This window comes from Haliotis asinina, chromosome 5 (genome assembly GCF_037392515.1).
Source record: "Haliotis asinina isolate JCU_RB_2024 chromosome 5, JCU_Hal_asi_v2, whole genome shotgun sequence".
NCBI classification, from domain to species: Eukaryota; Metazoa; Mollusca; class Gastropoda; order Lepetellida; family Haliotidae; genus Haliotis; species Haliotis asinina.
Window position 1 is genome coordinate 61,284,186 of NC_090284.1, and position 18,067 is coordinate 61,302,252.

An 18,067-nucleotide genomic window follows, 5' to 3' on the forward strand; every position below is an offset into this window, starting at 1 on the left:
GGTTCGTGCGGGAAAACAGACATTTATTCCTTTCTTAGTCCACAATTTGTATTATCCAACAAAATGGCGAAGCATCATCCAGACTTGATTTTCTGTCGAAAGCAGCCGGGTGTTGGTTCGTATATTTGTGAACATTCAACGTTTGGCTGTGGTTCCTTGTAGTCTGATTAGTTCATGCAAGTGTTTTCATGGAATGATAGTGATTGTTATGGCTTACTGGGAGTGCCTCAGCCGCCCATAAATGATAACATTTTTAACGTGTTCTCATCATTGTTAGGGTGTGATTGACGTAGTGAAAACGTTTCAGGTTACACACTTGCGGGCCTTACCATTTTTGTGATCTTCAATCCACATTGATCTGATGGGGAGATTCTAATACGTTCGCACTTTTACAGTTTATAAAGGTTGCTGTTTTAAGGTATATCTATGTTCAGTTCCTGCATCTTTTTTTTTTACTAGGATAAACTTTTGAACTTGACTTTTACAAGAATTCGTTTTACTAACCATTGCTGTTTACAATTTCAGCTATTGGGAGGCTGTGCGAAAAATGTAAGTGTAATCATGATAATGTTTATAAAATTTTACATATTACTCAGGGATTGGGAAAGAGAACTTTGAGAAAGGGCCATTTTCAAGATTATTAGCCATTTTCTGAATTTATAATGGGCCACTGCCCTTGTATCAATAGTAAACTTCAAAACTAAAATTTTAATGGGCCATTTTTCCTTCTAATGTGCAAAATGCCCCATGGGCCCTCCCTTTCCCAATCTGATTACTCACTGTTCTCTGTAATCATCAAGATAAATTTTGATCGAAGCATATATTGGTCAAATAATGAAAAACATGACAAATACCATGTTAAACACTGTGCGATATATCTCTGTATTGCTTGTTTTTACAAATAATGTTGGGATTTCTACAAGATGAGTAAGTAATGTGAAACTGGCATATGTCTTGCTTAGTGTGAGTAATCTTGAATGCACTATGATATTACCATATATAATTCAAATACAATAAAGACAAATTCTAATAGTATACAACTATGCAACATCTTATTAATGTATACTCTTTGTCATTGTAGACTCTACCAACTTCTTCAAGCAAGGTGATGCATGCATTTAGATGGTTTATAGTCCATCCTCATCTTCTCATTGATGTTCAAAGAAGATAAAGTTACTCATGTTGAAACTGTTTTCTTTCAGGTGATGGGAAATGTGTTATCTGTGACTCATATGTGCGTCCATGTACGCTGGTCCGGATCTGCGACGAGTGTAACTACGGATCCTACCAGGGTCGATGTGTGATCTGCGGAGGACCTGGGGTGTCAGATGCCTACTACTGCAAGGAGTGCACTATAATGGAGAAAGATGTGAGTATACCACATGTAGGCAGAACTCTAGGGTCAAATTGGTGAAAATTTGGCATGCCCAGTACTTCCAACTATCTAGTAATTTTCCATGAAGTTGTAGTCTGAAATGACCTTGAACCATTATGTATGTGCTGGCACAACTTTTCACACATGGACTGCCACCACAGGTTCTACATTTTCACAAAACAGGCACAAAAAGCACTCGTCTCCTGATGGTAACAAAGAGATGTTTGTTTCTTGTGCCAATTTTGCCAACATGTTTTAAAACACCCATGCTGTTACTACAAGATAACTTGTAGTGGCAAATTTGGCCAGAATTGATAGTCTGAGTATACTTGAGACTTGCAACAAGTAGCATGGCTCCCATTCATTATTGTTTGTTTCCTCTTACTTATGGTATTTGCATTGAAAGAATGTTAGCTTATGTTACCATGTGTATTATTTTCCAGTTAAGCCATAGTGTAGTCACTCGGCTTGCTGTGTTATAGTGCTCGTCTCTCTTACAAAGTGTTTGCCTGCAGGTTGCTAGACGGTATTTTGTGTGATATAAACATTCAGTGTTTTATATTTCATGTATGTAATGTATATCAATCATAAAACATTTGTGTTTCAGAGAGATGGGTGTCCTAAAATTGTGAACTTGGGCAGTGCCAAGACAGACTTGTTTTATGAGAGAAAGAAATATGGCTTCAAGAAAAGGTGACCTGTGTGGGCTTTTCTCTCACCTTATCACCAACTCAAAGATTTTTCACCAATGCCATGGAAACACATTTGCGGGAGACATAAGACATCCTGTTTTCTTCTATATCATGTTGGACGACATCCAGGACTACATCCTCATTCCACGACAGGCAGTGTCCCTTGACTTTAAGGACAAGACTTAAACACACAATATTATGTGAAAAATATTGTGTCTGATGTCACTTATTTGATTTTATGGCAAGCATGCTAATAAATCTTTTTAGAAATAAATGTCTTTCCTCTGTCTTTTACAAGTTGAAATATTAATGTCCAAACATCTGAAAACATCACAAATAGAAGTGACTTGGACAGAAAGAACTGTTATTCAGTCAGCTTGATCTTCAGTGTTAGCGTTTTTTAGATTACTTTATTCATGTTACAAATATACAAGTGAGAACGTGGTCAGAGTTCTTGATTTGAAATATCTGGTTTTGTATGATGATTGGGTTTCTTTCTGTGCATCTTAAGAAGCAGTCTGTAATTTATGTTTTACATGAACTTGCAAGATATTTTTCATTTACTAATTTTAAATCTATTTTTCATTATCCTTGTACAGCAACACAACAATCTGCTTGGAAACAGGTAATATTGTACAGTAGCAGCAACATTCTGGAAGTGAACAGGTAATATTGTTCAATAAGACCAACATTCTGGCTGTGGATGGGTAGTATTGCACAGTAATACAAACATTGTAGCGAATGGATATTACTGTACAGTAACACCAACTTTGTAGGGAATGGGTAATATTGTATGATGATACAACGTTGAAGTGAATGGGTAATTTTGTTCAGTAGTACCAACATTGTAGGGAGTATATAATACTGTACAGTAATACCAACATTTTAGGGAGTGGGTATTATTGAACAGTAATACCAGCACTGTAGGGAATGGGTAATGCTGAAAAGTAATACCAACATTGTAAGGAATGGGTAATATTGTACGATGATACAACATTGATGTGAATGGGTAATTTTGTTAAGTAGTACCAACATTGTAGGGAGTATATAATACTGTGCAGTAATACCAACATTTTAGGGAGTTTAGGTATTCAGTTCCCGGACTTGACTATTCACTGTGTATTGACACGTAGACAATTGTTTTGTTGTGTCATCGGCAGTGATGACGTCATTCAAATCATATCATGACGTAAAATCAGAATGACGTCACAAATGAGCAGCTAGAGATGGTACCATGGGAACCAGCTGAAACGGCCAGCTGATGACACTTCTTTACTGCACCCGTACTCAATGTAAATGAGTGCAGACAGTAATACCCTTCGGTTGAGTTTTTGTTTACAATGTCAATAAACATCATATGTTGGCGAATTTCCAGGTGTTATTAAGTATTTGAAGCAATGGACTATTTCATTTGAAATCTTCAGCTGATGCTGTCGGTTCCAAATGTATTTCCGTGCATCAAATACTCAATAACACCCGGAAATTCGCCAACATATGATGTTTATCTTTTAAGTAACACCATCACTGTAAGGAATGGGTAATACTTTACAGTAATACTAAGACTGTGGGGAATGAGTAATATTGTAAAGTAATACAAGCATTATAGGGAGTGGGTAGTATTGTACAGTAATACCAACATTGTAAGGAGTGGGTAATATTATATAGTAATACTATTATTAATCTGGCTATGTGAAGTTGCCTGTAACCAAGAGAATCTAATCTGGGTAACCAATGTTGACATGGACATTGCACTGTGATGTTTCGGTGCTAGAGGAACCAGTAAGTGATCAAGTCTGGACCAGACAGCTAGTGGTGGATATTGTTGTGCAGTTGGATGATCCTAAGATGCTTTTAACCAGGCCAGAGATCCATTAAGCAGATTAGTATGTTGAGAATAGGTGTCTATGAATAGCTTTCATATTCTAGCCAAGAATACTCAAAAGAAAACATTGATTAGACGCTTTCATAACATCTACCTAAGTGCTGATTGTATGTTGCATAAATAAGATATTTGTTTTCGGATAAGACATGCACTCAGGATATCAGCGTTTGATAATCTTTACGTTCCCGCCTGTAATATTCTGAGAAGTTCCACATGTTGCAGATTTCCGATTATGGCCATTTTGTGCAAATCCATGGAAATCCATGGATTTAAATGCAAATCAGCTGATCTTGAGATTCGTCTAAATCCAGGGAGAAAATATTTAGGTTGAGGTTCCCCTGTCCACGTCCGATACCCACATCTGTGTCTCTTAGGCTTTAAAATTTCGCTTTAACTTCTTAAATACATTGTTTCAGCCCCAGACCCCAAGCTCATTTTCAGCTGAAGTCTCTTTCACCTATTGCCATATCTGAGTTTTAGACATTCACGTTCATGACTTACAACTGTAAACAGGTAACCCTGGCGCAAAACCATTCTATCTACCATAATTTACTCCAGATTCTTTTCCACATATCAGCTGAACAGTAGGTGAGTAAGTGCTCCTAGTGTGCGAGTATTTTGTATAACAAATAAATTCTTGATAAGGTCGCATTATGCCTTGTGGAATAATGAGCACCAGGATTTGTATATTCAACCAGCAGATCCTGTGAAGCAGCAAGGGATACAACTCTTCTTCTAGAGTTTGACATTAACTCAGGAACCAATGAAAAACACAAGACTTATTAATCATTATTTATTAAAAAAGATAAAATTACTAAAAGCCACATGGAACACTGTATTGCCATAATATATAGATGACACACAGTATACCTACAGATTTTTCATCCATTATCAGAATGGTATTAAAACAATAATTCTTATGCCATGCTTGTTCATTGTAAGTAATGACAATATACACTTACACTAACAGGTCCAACTTTAAGACCCTTGACAGGCAAGAGAGGGACAAAATTATTGTCTGACTATAATCATGGACTCAAATCAGACTTTTTTTGTAGAATCCTTTAAAACATATCAGCCTAATATGAGAAGTGAAGAAATTCTTTTGTATTATTCAAATAAACTAATTAAACCTTATGATGGTAAATTATCAAAGAATTAAATCATCTCCTAACAAAAGATACTACCATATGTATAAATTCATTTATGTTTGATTAAGTGATCTGTATAAAAAGATATATAAAATGTACAAATATACATGAGTTGCTATGTACAACAGGTCATTGATTGATGGCCATTATGAGGATATAAGCAATCATGATAATGACCAACTATGGACAGAATGGTTATTAACTAATGAATCGGTACACATCAACTAACAACAGATTTCTCCTCAAATTTTGATGTATCAAAATTCAAGAACTGATCATGGATTGTGGTGATTTACTTGGAACTGGTATACTGTGTATCAGAATGTCATTCTCAAAAGGGAATAACTGTACAGGGAAACACAATGGAGTCTCTTGTTATATAATGTGTAGCAAAATGAATACTTTCTTACAGCAGAATGGTTACACCATAACACTGCAAGAAAACATTTCATATGAATGAAAATAATGAAACTGCCTTTCTCCTATAAAACAAGTTTTCATGTCACCTTTGCTGATGTGGATATATAAACATCATAATAATGATTGACTATAGGCACAAGTTTTATTGACTGATGGCTGATTAAACGAACTATTTTTCTCAAGAAATGGCATTTCAGTTGCAAGGTGTAACAAATGGAACCCATCTTAAAGTCTAATGGTCATAGCATAAGTTGATTAGAAAACATCTCACATGACTGAAAATAAACAAACATGCTTATGGCCTTGTTTTTTTAATACTATAAATTTGATACTTTCAGTGTGTCTACTCAGGGAAATTTGAAAAAATTAAATGAAATCAGCCAGGAAATGTGAATTCATTAACTGACATGCATTTCAGCAGCACAATGACTTGATTTGTTGAATGATATGTAGACATGTTTCCTTCAGTCATCATCTCAGCTTATTGGTCATGTGTTTTCCACAAGACTTGCATAGATCTAGTGATTTTCCAGGGTAAAGGTCCAAAATGTTTGAACTTCATAACTTTGGCAGCACATATTGAAATAATGTCACAAATATTCCCACTATGACTGGTGTCAATGTTGTCAAAGCTGCACCGCTGTTGCAGCCATCCTGGTTGTCACAGTGGCAGTATCGCATCTTCACACGGTATGTTCCAAGACGTTCCTGGCACACTCGTCCTTCATACATCCCAATCTCTCCTGCACTCGCACACTGTCGGACGTAGCGGACCTCCCATGAGCCATCATAATATACTGAAAAAAAAACACAAGGAGTGAGACAATTATTTGGGATGTTCCACACACATTTTGTCAGGCCTAGAACATTTCATGGATAACCTAAGAGTCAATCGTATTAAATGTGTTCACAATAAGAACTTCACAAACTGAATGTTTTAGTAATTAGGTGTTGAAACAGGGTTGTTGATTATTAGCTGTTCAGTAACTTGTTTCATAACCCTTTCTCATTTCTTAACCAAGAAACAGTAGGCATGACCTCATTGGTTGTCAGGTGTATGGAAACAGAACGAAAGTGAAAATAGGTGTGTTAGCAAATTTTCTACCATGTAATCTGTAACTTGCAGTTATGGTATCCAATTAAATAACATGGGTTTCTGGCATGACAGATACTAACAAACTGTTTTGTGAATCAAGGAGTGAGCGAAGTTTAGTTTTAAGCCACATTCAGCAAAAATTCCAGGTATGTGGTGGTAGTCTGCAAATAATCAAGTCTGAACCAGACAATCCAGTGATCAGTTGCATGGGCGTCAATCTGTGCAATTGGGAACCAGTGTGTCAGCCAAGTCAGCGAGCCTGACCACCCGATCCTGCTAGTTGCTTCTTATGACAAGCATAGTTGCCCTTTGTGGCAAGCATGGGTCATTGAAGACCTAAGTGACGGTGTGAGTTTAGTTTTCGAAAGCACTTGGCAACATTCCAGCTATATGATGGCAGTCTGTAAATAATGGATTCTGGACCAGACAATCCAGTGACCAAGTCAGCGAGTCTGACCTCCTGATCCCATTAGTCACCTCTTAAGACAAGCATAGTTGCCTTTCATGGCAAGCATGGGTTGCTGAAGGCCTATTCTACCCCGGATGGGCCAAAGACCTATGTAAGTCCAGGAAGTAACAATACTGTAAAGGGACTGATCCATAAGCGTAACCAACCAATGGGCAATTTTACTTTAAAATTTATATTTATGACTGTTTATGTTGATCAGTCTGTTGATCAGTTGTTTTGACAGGTAAAGTCAGCCCCATTTGACCCTTTATTCATTTTACCAGGAGGAAAAACCAAACACTTGTGCGACAGTATTCGATAACATTCTTGAAAGGTAAATACTTGTGTAAAATCTGTTAGAGGGAGTGTATGTTAGCTTACCTTCCTGCACCACCTTCCGACAGAGGTTTTCATGTGGTTGACACTGTGTCAAATGTTGTGTGACGTTGTCAAACCAGTCTGCACAATCATGTTGATGGTATGAGTTACACTGGAAACATTTGATGGCTGAACCTGCATCAAAAGGAGAAAGGTAAACTTTTTCACTCATGTTCAGTGCATTCAATCATACAATCGATCATTCAGTCAATCAAAGTGGTAATGTGAGTCAGTTTAGTTTTACGCGCACTCAACATTACTCCAGCTATATGCTGGCAGCCTGTAAATAATCGAATCTGGACCAGACAATCCAGTGATCAACAACATAAGCATAAACCTCTAAAACTGGCATCCCATAACATGTGTCAAACAAATCAGAAGCCTGACCACCTGATCCCATTAGTCGCCTCTAACGACAAGCATAAGTTACTGAAGTGCAGATCAATATTCTAACCTTGACCTTCACAGTAGTAGTGTGTCAAAATCATGCAGTCCTTCAGAATAAATACACGCATAATTAACACATCTTTCCTTAACATTTGGCATATCTTTTTGGCAAACTTGGTGAACAAATTTGTTTTAAAAGTTTAACAGTTTTTCACGATCTTGCACTTTCTCAACCATTATGTGCAGTCGTGATGCTAATTCATGTTTGTTTCTACAGTTATACTAAAACCTTTCCTTAAACTCTTGCTCTTAAGTTCTTTGATGAAAGTTACAACATTCCTGGTTATATTCATGCTAAACTTGACTATTCATCACAAAAATGATGTTTCCACCTGTACATAGCTAGGTATAACGTCAGTTTTGCTTAAGTAGGTATAATCACAATATGCCAGAAGTTTATAAATATATGTGATGGAATATTTGGCATCATACAAGGAGGTTTCCCTTAGCAGGTTTTAACTAACAAAATGTTTTGACTCTTGTATTTGTGACTCAATTCAATGACACTGTGAGAATGTCAATTTCACACAAGGTGTTTATTCAAATGAGTTAACCTAGAATAAAATAGGTAATAGTAGGGTGGGGGAATGGCAGAACCAATGGTGTTAGGACCTCTATAAACCCTGTCACACTATGAGGCAAGATTTCTTGGTAAGACTTCCGACTGTACCCCCATCCCCATCAAAAACCAAAATTAAAAACTGACATGCACACCTCACTCAAAAGACACATTAAATAAACTAGAACAGGTATGAGGTTCTTGAGAGGCATTTAGAAGTCAGTATTCTAACATACGACAAAATGTTATGGATGTCAACTTCTTCTTTATTGTTGTCATCCACCTGACGAAGGGGCAAGGAATAGCCCAGAAACGTTAAACAATAAAGAAGTTGACATCCATAACATTTTGTCGTATATTAGAACAGGTATAAAAAGCAATCAATGAACTTATTTTAGTGTTGGAATATTAGACCCGGGAAAGATTCCCTGGAGCAAGTAAAAAGACGGGGTAAGGGGGGTGTTTCTTTTTGATTTCTCTATGGAGCAATATTAGAGTCGAAGATATGGCTAAAGAGGGTTTAACATAGCGTTCATGATTACTGCATTTAGATCAAAGAGCATACATATGAATTGGTGTGGCTGCTAATGTGCCATGTTTGCTATCCCAGTGACTGATTCTGGATTTATCAAGCTAGCCCACAGAGATGGGAAAGTTGGACATCCCACTCAGAATATTGACTTTGAGATTGTTTTATCCCCATAATGCTGATTTCTGGTGTCATGCACCTGGTAGCAAATCCCAACATCTAGCTCTCCTGGCAGCCACTTGTTTTATAAGTTATTGGCATTTTACTTGAAAAATAAACAGTGAAATATACGTGTCTACACACAGACCGTTTAGTAAAATGTAGTATTATAAGCACAATTTAAAACATTTAAAAGTGTCATCGGTTTGAACTACAGCTTAAATATCAAACGATTGGTATTTCATGTATTTTCCTGTTTCTTTGCTGTTTAAGTGCATAAATCATTATATATTAATAGTTCACGTTCAAAGTTTGAACACATCTTCCATACAGGTTTTCCCTAAACATGGCGGTGAGGGTAATCTTTGGGGCACTTCCGTGAGTGTTCTGCCTGATTACAGGTAGATCGACAGGTAATTTGGAGATCAAAGTAGCGCCTGCATGTGGCCCTAATTACTAATCAACCAAACCTTACCTGTATCTAATATCACAAATACTGCCACAGTTAAGGCTACAGTGGCAAGAATCGTCTTCATCGTTGAAGTCAATTCGTACCGTATCTGCGGAGTTAGCCTGGCCGCTTAATAACTAGGTCGCCAAAAGCACAGGTGGGTGACAAGCGACTCCAGGGGCCCTCGATGGGTTATGACATTCTATTGGTTTTAGCGGCTGGTGGATTAGGAAGCGTGTATACAAGTTGACACCTGGTTCACCTTGCTGATAGAGTAGAATGCACAGCAGACGGAACCCACAACTCACGACCCATATACATGTTCTTTTGTTTTGTTTGTTTGTTTTTTCTTGTTTTGTTTTTTTGTTTTTGTTTTTTGGTGGTGGTGGAAGGGGTATTTTATTTTACAACTTTTTAAGGTGAATAGAGAATGCTCGAACGTATTTACTCCATGGCAAACTCTTCTTGTTGAAACAGTAATTAAGTCCATCATTTTTGTGAGTGATATCACATCCAAAACCATCATGTTTGTGAGTAAAATCAACTAAAAGTCCGACTTTGTGAGAGGTATCACCTCCAAGTTCGTTGTGTTTGTGAGTAATAATATTCTCATATCCAAGTCCGTTGTGTTTGTGCTAGACATTATTATATCCAAGTCCGTTGTGTTTGTGTGAGATAATATTATATATCCAAGTCCGTTGTGTTTGTGTGAGATAATATTATAAATCCAAGTCCGTTGTGTTTGTGTGAGATAATATTATAAATCCAAGTCCGTTGTGTTTGTGTGAGATAATATTATAAATCCAAGTCCGTTGTGTTTGTGTGGGATAATATTATTATATACGTCGTGTTTTAGAGGGATATCACATCCGAGTCCGTAGCGTTTGTGAGTGATATTACATCTACGTCCATCATGTTTGTGAGTTGTATCACCTCTGAGTCCGTCGTGTTTGTAACAAAGTAACAAACCTAGCGAGCTACAAGAATAGACGCAGATTGCAACACACATACTTACTGGGGTCCCAGTTTCAAGGTGCTTCCGTTTGCAGATCGCACGATCGGTAACATGGTTACAAATTTTGTCTACTTCCTGCACTAGGATTCCTTTTCAAAACCAAATGTAGAACATTATATGTACTTATATTTTCATTTCACCTAACCAGTGTCTGCAATAGTTTAATTTACCAGCTGGCCATTAGGGCCTGCTGCTACATGCAGGCTTCAAAATTTACAGTCCCTGAATGAAATCTGCAGGCCCTGAGTGATCTGCAGGCCCATGTATGAAATCTACAGGCCCATTTGGTTATGGTCAAACCAGGGATAATCTACAATCTCTACATAGTCTCCCTTGTCAACTCTCACCACCGGCGGTTATTTCGAACGCTGCACCCTGCTGCTTCAGTTATCCGTAACTTACTGCAGGGTATCATCTGTTCTGTGACTAAATGCACCATCGATCAAATTAATAAAACAAAATGCACGGTAACCCACTCAAGTTTTATTTATCGTAAACAAAATACAAAAGATTAATTAGAAATTGCAGAATGTTACCCTCACAGTCAGCCTATCCGCACATTGGCAACACCATTTTACCTGTATCCCTAACAGGGCCCCAATGACGCATGCGCGTTTTACATGTGACTAAGAAACATTCCAGGTCCTGAAATATTTATCTTTTAAAATTAGGAAAAGTACATCAGTTATAAGAAGTTTGCATTAAAAAGTAAAAATCGAATGTATTTCATTACACGTCGAGATAATATTTTTGACACACCTGACTTACCTGAATGAAATTTACAGGTGAAAGGAGAAGAGAAGCGCCACCTTCGTTGACACACAAAATAGTCATCCGCCATGATGGCGACAGATAGAGTGATTGGAGTGCTCCTGTTGTTCGCCTCTGTACTGGCAATCGGTAAGGATTTATCATTATTTAACTCTCTTTTCAGTTAATAAATTAAAAAGGAAATCGCTGAATATGTTTTTGGATTCCAGGTGTTCAACAGAAGTTAAATACAACACTACAGTTGTGTCCGGAAGTGTTCCCACTGAAAAGCGTTATGTACAATCTACAACCAACACCGTACCATCTTTTGCCCAATCTGCTTAACGGGCAAACATTTGATTATTGTGAAATGCTCTTGGTGTACCAGATGTTGTGTCTCGTGCCGTTGCCATGCTTACAAAGAGCCAAAAATCGATTTACGAGACAAAATCTCGTGTAAGTACCCATCGTGATTTGAAATGGGCACAGTGTATGTATACAACATGGGATGTAGACTGAACCTCTTCCTCGGAGAACTACGGGTAGTATCCGTTTTTTCCTGTTATTAGGAACCCGTGACTGTGCCATGCTACACCGTAAGAACAGATTACCTTCATGCAAAACGGGTGCAAGTGCAGCTCTGTAATAATATTAGGTGTAGCGGTTTCCAATGGGGGTTCTACTGTAGCCTGAAGTTTGTGCAATGGCAATTGTTCTCGCTTACTATTATCAATTCAGTGTTTATTGTTTATGTATTATGAAAGCTAAGTGTCATAACATGTATTTTATTACAAGGCAAGCTCGGTAACCCCGCGTCAAGTTTTTGATTTGTATACAGTATTGTATAGACGGTCATGTAACGTAAATATGGATGTTTGGGTGGACTGTCCAAATTTGTCATAATTTGTTGTTTGAATCAGTTACTCAATTACTATATGTACAATCACTATTTGTACAAGTATATTATATATGTGTCTCAATACTTTCAGTTGAATAATCTGAATCCGTATAATTATATTCAAGAACTGTATGCATTTTTTTTATTTTACTAGCACATAGGTAAACTTGACACAGTCAGTTTTTAACTACCCCCCACCCCCTGACCTTGTTGTTACTACTGGGTTCGATTCCCCAGTGAGAGGTCCTTCCGTTCCCCCATCCCAAATAATATTTATAAATTTATTTATACGAGAATTATTAACGAAACCTGACTCAACAATTACTAGAGGACTCACAAATAACGAAATATAGGATTGAACAGCTTAGTGTTACGCCTGTTAGTCTGCAGAAGAAATAATATGGGGGAATGAAGGAACTCTTTCCAAAAGGGCGTAGTACTAAGCTCATTCATTCATTCATGTTGTTAGTAAGACGTCAGTGTCAAATATTGGGTCAGTGAGTTTAGTCTTACGCCGCGCTCATATAAGACGGCATTCTGTTTAATGCAGTTTAATACAGTTTTGCCTTTTCTGTGTTTGTTGTGTTAAGCCTATTACAAGCTGCAAATTCTACGTTAGCATCATGCAGTATTCACTCGATGTTTCACGTTAAACGTCAGTGATAAAGTTTGGAGCAATCTTGCGATGGCTATACCATACAGTGTAACATATCAGTAGGTCATAACATTGCACCCAGAGACTATCATGTAAAATTAACAATAAATCTTGCTGATATGGGCCTGTTGTCCTTGATGACTGACCAGGTAGCTTGATGGGTAAAACAACCGCCACATGATGTGCGGAGCATTCGACCATGAAACGCCATTCTCAAAGTGTGTTCTTTCAAATCTTCTAGGGCTGCTCAATACAACCGGTTTTACGGTATTTACCGGTTCAGAAATTTAAACGATACTATTGCGATACGCTGTTGGAAACTGGTATTTTGACATGCGTTCGGATATCGGATATTTCCGTTTTTTCACACAAAGGTGGGATGGTGATGATGATGATGATGATGTTTAGTGTGGTACATGGTGATGTTTCTGGCAATGGTATGATGATGATAATGGTATGGTGATGATGGTGATAAAGAATTAGTTGATTGTGGTAATGGTGGTGTAAATATTGATCGTAGTGAAAATTACATTGAATTGGATTGTTAAGGTCGGTTTGAAGTTGTTTAGTCAAGCATAGTGTCTACGGTGTTTTTTTGTTTGTTATTTTTTGCTTTATAAATAACGCATTAACTCCTTTATAAATATTTTTCTATAGAAAAACAAAAGCAAAAAACAAACCCCCAAAACTTCTGTCTATATATTGCAGTGCGTATCGCAGTATATCTCAGTATGATAAGTCTCTGCAGTACCCACCCCTAAAATCTTCTTTAACTTTAATGTTAGAAAATCAACCTATGATAGAAAAAATACACATCTCGATATTTTTGTCAGTTTAACAATGACTGTAATTCTAAGGAAGGTGCTTGTGTTATGGGCACCTATTGATACAAGGTGAAATATACAAAATGGGATCACATTGAGAATATCAATGTACCCAGGTAAAAACTAATAGTGAAATGTTACGTCACCTTGAGAGGTTGGCAACGACACTAGAAGCGGCAGTGGTGATTTATTGCTGCCTGGATATAACATGTCTCAGCGACTTCTGTCTGAGAAAATAATTAGCAAAAGAAACGTCGGTAAAATATTTGTATAGCTATTCTAACATTTAGTGTGAGTGTTTCAATAATATGTAAATGATCACACAAGATGGACAAGATGCGGATTTTATTTCATCATCGAAAGATTTATGAAAGGGTGTAATCTCGATCTACCTGGAGTGGTCAATGTTGATAGTACTATGGCTAGGGTTCGCCGACTACCCGGGCCCGAAATTTGTATCCATTTAAAAAGAAATATTTCTACTGGGTCCACGCTACATGTAAGACCTGTATTTTGATTCTTTATGGTTTCATATCCTAGCTCTATTACGGCTGCCGGTAAATAATCGAGAGTATATCACACAATCTAGAGATTGACATCACGAGCACACCAGGAGCCGAGGTAAACAAAACTCACTCACCAGCACCTTTTACCTACACAGGTAACTGTATCCAGTGCTACCAGTGCGACAGCAATGAAGACATCTCCTGCCCCGGCGATCGCCGATTTGACACCACCATCAACGCCATGGTTGACTGCAACAGCTTCGAGGCACACGTGCCAGGACAGTTCTGTATGAAGATTTACCAGGAAAGCCCCGGATGTGAGTGCTCTAGTTATTAACACATTGGGACGGCAAGTTCCTAAACGTTTTTAATGTGTGCTGTATGTAATCACAAACCATACTAATCGCCTTTGAAATAAACAAAATGTCACTTAATTAGCTTTGTAAGTGTTAAGTCAAATATAATATTATGTTGTCGGAATATCACTTTTAGGGTGTATGTGGTATTGTACCTACATATACCTTGAGTATTACTATTACAAACAACATGTTTTACCGACTTTGTATGGGAATTAGACAAATAAAAACAATAAACAAAACAATTAAAACTGACAACAAAAACACCTGAACTGAAGTAAACTGTTGCAGTCTCTAGTGACTTTCATTAACAACGGACAGCCTTTTGCTTCGTTGAGGGGAGTGGAATTTATTCGTCCTGTCAGAAAAGTAATCCCTTTTCAGGCAGAACACATTTATCAAGATCTCTAATTACAACATGGTAATGGTACCACTGTATTCCCCGCAACCCTTGTTTTCATATTGACGTTTCTAAATTAGTCTTTGCAACTGATATAAAGCATTGACAAAATGATATTATCAGTACGAACATATAGCCGCGTGATTTCCTTAGGGTGTGTTGTGTCTAGTTTAAGATGGTGTAAGTTGAGCTGATTACAATTCTACTTGTTACTTCAGATGGAGGCTGGAAGAAAATTACAAGACGATGTGGTTCCAGAACAGATTTCGGTAGGTACTCGGCGGCATGAAAAACATCCTGTTAAAGTTGACACAAGTCAAAGAAAATTGTTTCCTTTCATTATATCACTCTCTGTGGCTGTCCAAATGCAGATGTTTCTATATCCCTGTTGTATTAAACGGTTGAATTGAAAGTTACAGATTTATACCCTTCAGATCCCGTCCAAGATCCCGTAGCAAGATTGATGTTTCGGATTACTGAACTGTCTGATCTAGACTCAGGCTATTTACAGATACACACACCTCCCCTGATTTACAGACCCCTGCTAATTATAATCGGACGCCTGACGTAATCTCTACAGACTTACGTGTTATTTTAGTGTAGCATGAATAATTCACGACATGGCTGATTATTGCCGATTTTACGTTAAATATTAACTCATAACATAAATAATTTTCATGAAGTGAGTTTGAGATTGATCTTTGTAAACTTTGACAAATGTGAAATCTCTGCTCTGCATACAATTTCAGTTCATTTTTTCGACCACTAGTTAACTAATGACAACACACACATCAACTTGCGTATGGTTCCACAATGCACAGTCCCATAGGCCGCCATGTTAAAGAAGTTCTCGGCACTTGTTGCCATTTGATAAATAAACAGCGGAAAATTAAACAGAAAATATGTGATTGTAGGTAAGATGATTCCTCACAAATGTGAAAAAATTGATCTTTGAGTGTTATTGGTGGCAGTAACACCACCATGATCTTACGAAAATAACTTTTATGAAAACTATTTATGCTACATTAAATTAACATGTACGTCTATGGAAATTACGTCATGTGTCCGAATATAACTGGCATAGGGGTCTGAGGCTGCAGTTGTACTGATCGTGGCCTTTATCAACAGGCTAACAGACGTATATTCTTTCCTTCCATTAGTATTCGGCCATGTTTTATACACATATTCCGAGTAAACATTTTGTATAATAGTGCTTGGTGAAGCTGAACTGTTTCTCTTCAACAGGTGTGGCCTGGGGCTGCCGCTGGAGCTGGGACTACACTGGAGTTTTCAGGGAAACTTGCTACTGTGAAGACAAAGATGGCTGCAACAGCTCGTCACGTGTCCATATTAGCCTCGTTTTGGCTGTCATCTGCTTTCTAGCTGTCAAACTGAACGTTTTATTTATCTAGCATTCGATCTGAACACCGAAGATAAACACTATTCATAGGTACAATATTTCATTTTTCGTCATCATATTTTTCACTCTTGAATCAAACTATGCAAATGTGACCTGCGGAAACGTAAACCTTTGAAATAATTGTTTCGATTAACAAAAATTCTGACGCCATCAGCTTTGTCATTTGGTCAGCGTCAGATATATCTGTGAGATGGAATGCGAACAATTAACGGATGTTCGGTAAATTTACCAGCCAACAAAAAAGCCATAATATGGACGACCTCAGTTGCACCAGTTACTCGAATGATTCTGTCCAGAAGTTGAAAACGACAATTGTGTATATAAACACTGTAAATATGCACTTTTATACGTCACGTTGTACATAACTTTAGCTTTTGGAACATATTTTAGTGTTATTGTTGGCAGTAACACCACCATGATCAGACATATCATCTGTACAATAATTTTATACTGCTCTATATAATTATGTATCAACATGAGTTCAGACGTCACTCATACTCAACGACGTTTTTACCAGTTCTGTAGATCTGTAGAATCGACAAATCTTTCAGCATATAACCAGGGCCTTAACTCATCCCATCGCCCGATGCCCGGGACAAGTCAGTTTTCATTTCGGGCAATTAAATAATTGTATCCTACTTGTCCGTGGACTACGAGATAATTTCCATTACGGTTTCAAGCTGCAAATAAACTTGAATTTCATTTCACACATATGCTCATAATGTTGCTATTACATTTTGCAATAATAATGATATCGTTCTTTGAAATGTATCACTCTTCGATAAATAGTCAAGTAAACATCAATATCAAACATTGTGTCAGAAAATCAGGGCAACTGGAAAATTAGTCGGGACAAGTTGCTTTCTTGACGTCAGTTGCCTTGTTGCAAGTGGCGTTTAAAAAAAAATTGACCCCCATCTTAAATGACTTGTACACAGGGAAGGCATTACTTAAATTATGATAACTCATACCTTTTCATTTAATGTGCACTGACATCTTGAACATTTTCAATTTTTATGAACTCAGTAAGTTACTGTTCTGAACGTTTATTTGAAGATTTCCTTGAAAAATAAATTCCCGTTTGTAGTTAAAGCTAAATGCCTGTGCAATGAACTAAGATAAATGTTTTGTAACTGATTTATGTATGATTCACACACATGGCTTTGAGGAGTAGTATTCATGATTTGTAAATATTTTTACCAGAATGATTTTCAGAAATAAATCATATGTTTTTAAGACATATACTTGTTGTGATTGTTGGAACGGTGGGATAGTCTAGTAGTGAAAGTTTGCTCGTGACGCTAAAGAGTTCCGGGTTTGGTTCCCCTTATGGGTACAATGCGCGAAGCCCACAGAGGCGTGCCTACTATAATTGAAAAAGCCCGGCCTTACACATGAATGAAAGGTGAGCAAGCTCTGAGCAATATTATCTAAATATAAAGCTTTGCAACCAATCGGACTTACACACACACAGACACACCAAAAAAACTTGCTACACGTCTGGTCCATTTCTGGCGTACCCCGCCGCAATGTTGCTGAAAGAAGCTAAGACATACCCACCGTTGTGATTGATACTGTTAACTCGCGAGTTTGGGGAATCAGCTCGCTTGGCAGCTAGGAGGTGTAACTATACCAACCCACACACAACACGAGAAC

The 18,067-nt window shown here is 37.5% G+C and overlaps 3 protein-coding genes across 5 annotated transcripts; 2 read left to right on the forward strand and 1 right to left on the reverse strand.

The window, feature by feature from the left end:
* Positions 1-54: 54 nt before the first annotated feature.
* LOC137283720 (PHD finger-like domain-containing protein 5A) lies at positions 55-2,341 on the forward strand. The gene is made up of 4 exons (XM_067815386.1): positions 55-115; positions 526-549; positions 1,203-1,369; positions 1,983-2,341. The coding sequence occupies exons 1-4, from the start codon at positions 64-66 to the stop codon at positions 2,070-2,072; spliced, it is 333 nt and encodes a 110-aa protein (XP_067671487.1). The 5' UTR covers positions 55-63; the 3' UTR covers positions 2,073-2,341.
* A 2,387-nt stretch (positions 2,342-4,728) lies between these two features.
* On the reverse strand, positions 4,729-9,761 carry LOC137284990 (UPAR/Ly6 domain-containing protein crok-like). Its single transcript, XM_067817090.1, has 3 exons — positions 9,612-9,761; positions 7,446-7,577; positions 4,729-6,317 (listed from the first exon to the last, which is right to left on the reverse strand). The coding sequence occupies exons 1-3, from the start codon at positions 9,670-9,672 to the stop codon at positions 6,079-6,081; spliced, it is 432 nt and encodes a 143-aa protein (XP_067673191.1). The 5' UTR covers positions 9,673-9,761; the 3' UTR covers positions 4,729-6,078.
* On the forward strand, positions 9,464-17,651 carry LOC137284989 (UPAR/Ly6 domain-containing protein crok-like). 3 transcript variants are annotated; one of them, XM_067817089.1, is made up of 5 exons: positions 9,464-9,549; positions 11,388-11,502; positions 14,391-14,552; positions 15,210-15,260; positions 16,237-17,651. In XM_067817089.1, exons 2-5 carry the CDS (start codon positions 11,442-11,444, stop codon positions 16,401-16,403), a joined length of 441 nt encoding a protein of 146 aa, XP_067673190.1. In that variant the 5' UTR covers positions 9,464-9,549; positions 11,388-11,441; the 3' UTR covers positions 16,404-17,651. The 3 variants fall into 3 exon arrangements, with proteins under 3 accessions (XP_067673190.1, XP_067673189.1, XP_067673188.1); XM_067817088.1 differs by lacking the exon at positions 9,464-9,549 and adding an exon at positions 11,194-11,244; XM_067817087.1 differs by lacking the exon at positions 9,464-9,549 and having other exon boundaries at positions 11,383-11,502.
* The last annotated feature ends 416 nt before the right edge of the window (positions 17,652-18,067 follow it).